The following is a 9703-nucleotide window of genomic DNA, read 5'->3' on the forward strand; positions in this document are numbered from 1 at the left end:
ATTGGGGAATACAACTCCCCTTTTATTTGAGGGGAGATGAGAAAAATATTGGTGACCCCAAAAAATGAGAGATATTGGGGAACTACTAGAGCAAGAAAAAATATAGTTGTCCCAATATAACAGTTTTACGAGAATATGGGTACATATTGGGGACTGCTGGAGATGCTCTAAGAGCCTTTTTGACGGCTAGCTCTGGCTTGTCTAGAAAAGCAACTTCATGTATTTTGGCTTCACAAAACGGTGGAGAAGCCCTGTGTTTTATGGAGAAGCCGCATGAGAAACCTGGGAAAGATAGGAAATGGAGGCTTCGGCTTTCCCCGCAAAAAATGGTTTGACTTCATGCATTTGGGGTTCATAAGCCGACAAAGAAGTTGTGTGTTTGCAGAGCTTGTTGATAAGATGGTGTAGAAGCCGCCGAAGAAGCGTAGCCAAAGAGGCGTTAAGGGCTTGTTTGGTGTGGCTTCGGCTCTAGCTTTAGCTCCGACAAAAGTTTTAGCTAAGGAGTTGGAGGGGGGCAACCAAACACATGAATGGAATATTTTTTGTGTACATAAGAGGTGCCAGGGCCATTTTTAGTGTATGAAGGAACTATTAATAATTTGGAAATGTATCTAGCTGCATAGCAAAAATTCGGAATAGAGCTCATTGTAAGTACCGCGTACTGTAATACTTCTTATGTAATGTATATCTAAATTCTAAGTGTATATCTAGCCATATAGCAAAACATATATATCTAGAAAAATCAAAGTGTCTTGTAATTTAGACGGGAGGAAGTACTGTAATACTTACTACGAGAGTATTATATATCAACGATGATTGTAACATGCCACCTCATTGCATGACTGGATTTGGACAAATCCATGGAAGGAGGAAAGCTTCCCGTTGGCATGTACCAGTTCAGAGCACAGAGCTACTTTGCCCTTTCATGGGGGAAAAAGCTCAGAGCTGTGGAGAAGTGTGACAGTATGGCGTGTTGGGATGATTGGGACATCTCCCAATAGTTCTAGATCTTAAAAAAAAACACCACTCCTAAATTGTTTTCCCAAATATATCTAGTTCCACCAATTCCAAATCAACCAAAACATGGATCTAGCTTCCAAATCCATAAGATCCATGAAGCTCCTTAAAGGGTGTTCTGAAAACTCTTGTTTCAAGGAATTGGGAGAACTTACTCATCGTGCCATCGATTATACAATGCAAGATACCATTTCGCTTTTCTTTTTTCTTCCTCACGAGACGTATTTGAACAAAGTTAAACATACTTGATTTCTTGATAAAACAGAATCATATTTTTGTGGGACGGAGGGAGTAACTATACTTATATGATTTTAGAGAGGGAGCTCTACCCTATATTCTCTATGTACTCCAGTTAGGATTTGAACTCAATCGGATGTGAGGTTTTCGAGACTGACTGTCAGTGGCAGCCAGTCATTCACACGTGCATTTTCATGCCCGGCCTTATCTGTCACAGGTCGCTCTTTTCTCTTTTCCGGTGTCTAGAATAGATCCACCAGTCCTGAACTTTTTGGTTAACAATATCTACACTCAGTTCAAAAAGTTTGTTTCGTTTAAGCACGTTCCATCTTTTTCGAAAGACTACATACACTGCACAGCTAGTAGCCTACTCCGTACGAAGTACAGGGCAAAGCCCTGTGGCTCGCAACTAACGGTGGTCGGCACACAGTGGTGCCTGAGCAAGTGAGCACATCCAAGCTCCGACCACATATTCTGGCAATTTCCTGTAACTGGCATTGGCAAAGCGAAAGGCTCTTCCGGTTCCGGCACGAGCAACTCGATGGAGCTGGCGGTGGTCCTGCGGGCAATGGCACGCATCATAGTGGCTTTCTATTTTTAAGTTGATGACACGGTCGACCTCGTTCGTCCGGATTAGAATGCTGCATGCACGTCCATCTCGTAGCAAATTGTCCCGCGTAAATGCAGAACAGAGACATGATTGTATATGCACACAAAAGGTGAATCGAAACCGAATAATAAAATGCTTTGCAAAAATGTAATATTACTAATTTGGATACTCACTTTAAAACCTCTACACTAATACTTACTACTAGATGCACTGGTGTGATTACATCTCATATTGAGAGGGGCTCTTTTGGAGTATCTCACAACCTCAAGGACTCTTTAGAAAAGTGACCAAAAATGCCCAAAGGGGCAGCCTAGCCTCCCTCACCCGCGTGCCGTGCTGTGTTCTTCTCTCGAGAGAAGCTAGGGTTAGGAAGATTGAGAGAGAGGGAGCTTGATCGACCAAATCTACTAATAAAAGAGAGATTTGTGGAGGATTTGGAGCCTCCCCTTATTTGTTGGCTCCCACATCTTATATTTGCTTCATCTCATAGTGGAATCGTCTCATCGTCGCCCGTGGTTTTTCGCCGCAAGGGGTTTCCACGTAAATCTCGGTTTTCCTCTTGATTTAATATTTCTCTTGTCATATGTGTTGATTAAGTCACCATCTTGCTTGCTATTGGTTCATATGTGAAGTGGTTGCTTGTATGGATTAATTGACATTAAAGGGGTATCTGTGTTCTTGATATGTTGGGTTGTAGATGATGGGGGTTGATGCATTAATGCGCTAATTGGTGCAAGTATATTGTTGTTGGGAGGTTTGGACATCTTGTGGTTTGGCATATTTATTTTAGGGGCTGCTTTTATTCATGCACACAAGATGTTCCGTGATGTGCTCGTAAGAAATTAGTTTGCTAAATTTGATTATTCCGCTGCCCCTCTGTTACCACAACTAGAAATAATCAAATCTTGACACGTCGATTAGTCCTGATTAACATGTCCACATCTGGTAGTAAAATGTCTCGCATAAATGCGACGGATACACGATTGATCAATCTTAGGCGCTGTTTAGTAGATCTTTAGCCGGCTTCCGATTGACGGTTTTCTTCACGCACTATAGTTATGCTATTATAAGGAGCTATTTTTATATCTTTTTCCAAAATAAATTATGCGTTGCAGAAGGCGCTAGAGTTGAATGAAGTCGTGCCAAACAGACGTTAGTATATGCAAACACAACAGGTGAATCAAAATAAAAATATATTTTGAAAAATCTTAATATTACTATATGGAAACTTTTTTTGAGACCTCCATGTAGTCCTCGTAAAATAGCTAGAAAAATGAATCTTAAAAATTATCATAAAAATTAGAAAAGTACAACCATCGACTGGGTAGATTATAATTTTAACTAGAAGATACTCCGCGCGTTGCAGCGGAGATTGCAAAAATTAAAAATGAAATTAAGTAGATATGACATGAATAGCTTGTATTAAGAGGTTGAAAGTTAGTGGCATGACATGTCTGCTAGTGAAATATGATGTGGATAGTTAGATAGAACTTGAGATGACGTGTATATCTTGCATTAAGAGGTTGAAAGTTAGTGACATGCCGTACACCTCGTAGGGCCTACACATATAATGAACCACATGTCCGTGCACTTGATCTGCACGCGCCTGTGGCCACAAAGGTCAGCTCTGATATCAATTGTTGGAACCGGTGGTGACCACCGAGTTCTCGATCTTGGAGTTGGCTTGCTCATTACCACGAACCTTCGCTCCCACAGGTCCCAAGTCCACCGAAGCTGACAACATATAAAGCACATGTGCCTTACTCAACCCAAAAGACTAGTTTTTTGGGATGAGTTAGACCCAAAGCCTAGGTATGTTGTGGGTTCCCGTAGACCTGGGCCCGAGGGGCAGTTGGCTCGTGGGTATAGCGAGCCGGGCCGGATTCCGCTGCGCACTCTAACAATTGGTACCGGAGCTCATGGTCAGAAAAGCTAAACCCGATAAAAATCTCGAGCATCACCCGATGTATGACTAAGAGAGATTGTGTTGGGGTTTAATCCCACATCGTGTAGCGATGGTGGTGGAGCACAACATATAAGGCGGGAGAATCCCCACCTATCAGGCTAGTCTTTTGGATTGAGTAAGGCACATGGGGCTTATACGTTGTCAGCTCTGGTGGACTTGGGACCTGTGGGAGCGAAGGCTCGTGGTAATGCGCAAGCCAACTCCAAGATCGAGAACTCGGTGGTCACCACCGGTTCCAACACAGCAGTGCGGCAACGGCAACGGGAACAAGAACCCCAGCATGTGGCTCGCGGACTCGACGTGCATCGGGTGGCTGGACGCGCAGTGGGTCGGGTCGGTGGTGTACGTCTCGTTCGGCAGCTGGGTGGGGTCGATCGACCCGGACAAGGTCAGCGAGCTGGCGCTGGGGCTCGAGGCCACGGGCCGCCCGTTCCTATGGGCTCTCAAGCGCGACGCGTCCTGGCGCGCGGGGCTCCCCGACGGGTTCGCTGACCGCGTGGCGGGGCGGGGCAAGCTTGTGGACTGGGCGCTGCAGCAGGACGTGTTCCGCCACGCCGCCGTGGGGTGCTACCTCGCCCACTGCGGCTGGAACTCCACGCTGGAGGCCATCCAGCGGGGTGCGCCTGCTCTGCTACCCTGTCTCCGGGGACCAGTTCATCAATTGCGCCTACATCACGGGGGTGTAGCGGATCGGGCTCAGGCTCGGCGGCGGCATGAGGCGCGACGACGGCGTGGCCGGCATCGGGAGGGTCATGGACGACGGCGACGAGGGCCGGCGCCTGCAGGAGAAGGTCTGGGCGCTGCGGGACCGCGTCGTTACGGCGGAGGCCAGGCGCGCCGCCGACCGGAACGTCAGCTCGTCCGTGGACGAGATCACGAGAGATCACCCGCTGTTGGTGCAACTATACAGCGTGTTGTAGGCTTGTAGCGATTGTATTGGTACCGTCGCCATGTACATGTACATTATCTTCTTCCTTTTTTCTTTTCTCTTCACGACTAAAATGGTTGTGATCCATGCTAGCAAATAAAACGATCTACTATGCCCGAATTAATGGCGGAATCTAGCTCTAGACAAGGGATTATGATTCATGACAACTTTGTACGTTCCTTGAGCATCGCACAGATTCAGTCATCAGCGGAAAAAAAATAACTCTGCCGGCAGGAGAATGATCGTTCCACGGTATTGGTTCAGAGTTTGGGTGAAAATATTCTCCCCACACCTTATCTTCTTCCAAAATAGCATGCATCGAAGGGAGTAAAGCATGTGTATATAGAAAGGAATAAACAAAAATTGACTTGTACTAGAGTTATTGTGACTATTTTAGTGTGGTTCCTAGGAAAATTGATGTAACTAAAATTTCAGTTGTGGAGAATGAATATTTCACCCGATTCTCAGAACACCTTTAATCTAGGTGTAGGACTCCTCTAAAACATCCAAAAAATATAAAAAAAATTCCGGTCTCTGCGACCACATACAATTATTAGCGTATTTGTTAACAGAAACAAATAAAAACAGTGCACTCAAATAGTAGAAAATCAGAGTATATTATTACTTTGCCATCCATTCTTAGCAAACACATCTAAAAGTGATAACCGGCATAACCTCCAACGCTTTGTTTGCCAATCAAAACTTCTCTCTTTAATTTTCACACTAGCAGTGCCTTGCACCATAACCAGTATGATCCTCTAAAATAGCATGCATGTTTTTTTTAATTTCTTAAAGTAAATATCCTGCATAAAAAAATTATTATAACATGCTTAGGTGTTAGATGGACCTTTTTTATTTCCCGGGCATGATATATATAAAGATTTTAAGAAGAAATTCTCAACCGTAGCCGCCTAGAAAACTCCCAGGCCCCAATTCCAAACTCCAGTTGTTTCGCACTACAGGGCAGTACTGTGATACAGTAACAAGGAACAAACAAAAACTATAGGCAAACGTCTCTATACAACGGCTCTTTGCCGCTATTTTATTGGTTCGCTGCCGAAGAGATTTTTCAGTGCCACCAGCATTATTAAATCTTGATTGATATATCTCCCTTAACCGGAGAACCCACTGCGCAATTCGCTAGAGCATGCAACGTCACACTTTGGTACAACCTCATAGGTTATGAAGAGCCATCAAGTACATGTCAACCTAGAAGGCTACTTTCTGAACGGCACTTTCCTGTCGGCACTCGGCACCAGCCACAAGTGATGGCACTCCTCCCGATCGGCTGGCTGGGCTGGCTGGCCAGCCCTCTCAGAAAAATACTGTTTACGTGAACCAGCCAGCAGTACTTCTCTCTCACATAAACGACCAGCAACAACGATATGAAACAGCCAACCGAACAAGCTGACTATCCGTCCCTGAACACGAACCAATGCAAACTGTCCTTGGCTTCCTCCAAAGCCATATAGTAGGATATCTTAACCGGGTTCCTGCAACGTGCGTCGCCGCAACTGGGTTTACATACGTGCATGCACCCAAGCAGCACATCTCCCCGACAGGCGACAGCAACTTCCTTCGGCCGCCGATGGTCGGAAGGTGCATTTCCACTCTCTTCCGCGCACCAAGAACCGGCCGTGCATGCTCGGCAGTGCGCGCAGAATAGGACCGCAGCAGGCAGCAGGCAGCAGGCAGCAGGCGTTCCAACGTGGCTGGATTGGAACTGAGCGTCGCGATCGAGCAGCGTGTTTCCGCACGCGCGTTTTCTGCCTTTTGCGAGTAGCAAATCATCACCACGGTTTGCAGATGATATCATGATGACGATGATCCATTGATCCGATGCGTCCAAGCGGCTGCCAAAAAGGGTGGCCGGAGCGGGGCTGGTTCATGAAGGCCGAAAAGTGAAAAGCTAACTAGGAGTATTGATGAGAGGGCACTGCACTTGCACTTCTGAGTTCTGAATTTCTGATCGAGGAGCACCCGGGCGCCAAAAGCAGCGACGTCCGCTAGTGCAGGCCGCAGGCTAGGATGGCGATGCGATGCGACCAGCACCAGCTGCGCTGACACAGTGACTCGACGGAAGGTTGCTGGGTGCCGGGCCGGGCGTTTTCCATGTGCTCGCACTCGCAGCGACGCACGGCCGGCCAGCCACTGAGCCACAAGCCAAATCTGCCCATCAGTTGGCAGTATCGGGGCCGGCCGCCACGAGCGGTCAGGAATCCGAATCTAGGCGGGTCATGGCCGGGCCGTGCGATCTGGCTTCGACCGTTTGAGTGACGCGACTTGGCTGGCGTGATTGCTGCCCGAGATTAGACTTGAGATGAAGGGCCCGGCCCCGCATGCCTTGTTTGTTTGTTGGGCTGGGCCATCCGGTACCAACCTGCTATGTGTAAATTCAGCTAGGCATGGCCCGGCAAACAAATACGCTTTGTTTGCCAGACCCAGACCTTTTTTTAGAGTAATCAATCATTTCTCTCTTCCTCAACTTTGCCAGACTTCTGTACGTATGCAATTTAGCTTATACTCTTTTACCCTCATGTCCTACTCTAATGTTAATGGCTTCAAGAGTGTTTATTGTCACCGGAAGTAGTTGTTGTTGCACGTTATATTTTTCTTTATTGGTAGGTTAACGTCATGACCTTAGAGCTATATATGGGCTCAAGCTTAGTAGGGTAGCTCACATCCTCTTGTACATTCACTTTCTACAAAGGTCCTGTTTGGGACAGCATTTGCTCAGCTTCTGAGCCCAATAAGCAAATAATCCCGCATAAACGCCCTGCGATCAGGGCCTGGTCGCGAACGCGCTTCCGCGATCTCCGGTTGCCCGCAACGTATCCGAAATCACGAGCCTTACCCCGCGTTTCCGAAATCACGAACGCTTTTCCTCTCCCTGCCCCTCCCTCCCGACCCGAGCGGTCCCATGCCTGTGCCCGACACCGTCCTCCCGAGCTCGGCCTCTCCCGTTCCCTCCCTCCCCGGCGTCGCCTGCCCCTCCGCCACTGCCTCCCATTCCCCTCCGACCCGGCCCTCCATCCTCTCGCCAGATCCACCGCCACCTCCCATTCCCCAACGCTGGCCCTCCCCTCCCCCTCTGCCGGTGCTCCAGCCAGGGCGCCGATGGCCCTCCCCTCCCCTCCTTCGGATCTACAGCAAGGGCGCCGGCTCCCCTCCCCTCCCCTCCGCCGAAGGTCTAGCAAGGCGCCGGCTTCCCTTCCCTCCCCTCCGACGTTTCTGCAGCAAGGGCTCCGGATCTCCGACCTCGACGTCTTCGATGACCTCCACCGCCTGCTGCCCCTCCCATCCCCACCACCGGCAAGGTGAGCACGCAAGCTCTTGTGGTAGTTGTAGAGCATGCCATTTTTTTCTACCTCATAGCACAATTAGGCAGTAGTGTCGCTAGAAATTCAGATTTGTCGCACTTTATAGATAGAAAAAGCAGCAAAACCTCAAGCAAAATGGGATCCTTTTGTCGTCAAAGTTTTCAATGAAATATGCGTAGAAGAAGTGCTTGCCCATAACAGGCCTGCTTGAATAGTGTGGGTTATGCTAATTTGGTGAAGAAGTTCTTTGAGCGAACAAAGAGGCCATATGACAAAGAGCAAATGAAGAATAGATGGGATGTACTGAAGAAGAAATATGCACAGTGGAAGACCTTGAACATGAGAGCCACTGGGTTGGGAAGGGATCCTGTGATCGGATGTATTTCTGCCAGTGATGAATGGTGGGCAGAACAAAATGCGGTGAGTAGTTGAGATGTCATCTTTTGTATTTTAGTACTCATCGACATGTCATCCTCTAATTGTAATCATTTAATGTTTCAGGCTATGCCAGGATATATAAGTTTCAAATCTGCACTTCTTGAGCACGAGGACATGATGCTGATAATGTTTGATGCTATTAGTGTGACTAATGAGACATCCTATGTTCCTGGAAGTGGTCATGATGATGGAGAGGGTGAGGAGCATGAGGCCGGTCATGGTGATGGTGATAGTGAGAGAGTTGAAGGGAGAGGTTCACCACATGTCACACCAAATGCTAACAAAAGGCCAGCTCAAGGTTCCCCCTCTGGAAAGAAAAAGAAGACATATAGAGATCAACTTATGAAAAGGTTGGTCGACACATATGAGAAGAAGGCCCAAAGTAGTAAAAATTCAGCAACTTCTCATGCGGTTGATCATGTGAAAGGTCCTAATGGCTAGAGGGGGGGGTGAATAGCCTAATAAAAATTTCTACAACAACACTTAACCAAATGGTTAGACAATTATGAGGCGAAGCGAGTGTTGCGCTAGCCTACTCAAAATGCAAGCCACCTACCACAATTCTAGTTTAGATAGTGTCAATTCACACAAGAGCTATGACACTACCCTATGTTAGTGTGCTCTCAAAGGCTAACTAAAGAGCCACACCAACCAAGCAAGCAAGCTCTCACAACTAGCTACACTAAAGAGCTTATCAACTAGTTTGCGATAAAGTAAAGAGAGTGGTTAGGATAGTTATACCGCCGTATAGATGAAGAACCAATCAATTACAAAGATGAATAACAATGAAGACCAATCACCTCGGAATCAATGATGAAGACAATGATTTTTTACCGAGGTTCACTTGCTTGCCGGCAAGCTAGTCCTCATTGTGGCGATTCACTCACTTGGAGGTTCACGCGCTAATTGGCTTCACACGCCAAACCCTCAATAGGGTGCCGCACAACCAACACAAGATGAGGATCACACAAGCCATGAGCAATCCACTAGAGTACCTTTTGGCGCTCCGCCGGGGAAAGGTCAAGAACCCCTCACAATCACCATGATCGGAGCCGGAGACAATCACCACCTCCGCTCGACGATCCTCGCTGCTCCAAGCCGTCTAGGTGGCGGCAACCACCAAGAGTAACAAGCGAAATCCGCAGCGAACCACGATCACTAAGTGTCTCTAGATGCAATCACTCAAG

General features: G+C 47.3%; 1 protein-coding gene and 1 pseudogene across 1 annotated transcript; both read left to right on the forward strand.

Annotated features, from left to right (window-relative positions):
- Positions 1 to 4110: 4110 nt before the first annotated feature.
- LOC136494668 (UDP-glycosyltransferase 82A1-like) lies at positions 4111 to 4750 on the forward strand (annotated as a pseudogene).
- Positions 4751 to 7875: 3125 nt separating this feature from the next.
- On the forward strand, positions 7876 to 8957 carry LOC136492088 (uncharacterized). The gene is made up of 3 exons (XM_066488229.1): positions 7876 to 8075; positions 8294 to 8498; positions 8580 to 8957. Exons 1-3 carry the CDS (start codon positions 7876 to 7878, stop codon positions 8955 to 8957), a joined length of 783 nt encoding a protein of 260 aa, XP_066344326.1.
- Positions 8958 to 9703: the final 746 nt, after the last annotated feature.

The sequence above is a fragment of the Miscanthus floridulus genome, chromosome 11 (assembly GCF_019320115.1).
Source record: "Miscanthus floridulus cultivar M001 chromosome 11, ASM1932011v1, whole genome shotgun sequence".
In the NCBI taxonomy this organism is placed as follows: domain Eukaryota; kingdom Viridiplantae; phylum Streptophyta; class Magnoliopsida; order Poales; family Poaceae; genus Miscanthus; species Miscanthus floridulus.

What these genes read in the sequence shown, in the direction of transcription:
- LOC136492088 (XM_066488229.1), top strand. Translation starts at nt 7,876, where the DNA reads ATGGCCCTCCCCTCCCCTCCTTCGGATCTACAGCAAGGGCGCCGGCTC. An exon ending in CCATCCCCACCACCGGCAAG is followed by an intron (nt 8,076 to 8,293) that starts GTGAGCACGCAA and finishes CTGCTTGAATAG; the next exon opens with TGTGGGTTATGCTAATTTGG. An exon ending in GGTGGGCAGAACAAAATGCG is followed by an intron (nt 8,499 to 8,579) that starts GTGAGTAGTTGA and finishes TTAATGTTTCAG; the next exon opens with GCTATGCCAGGATATATAAG.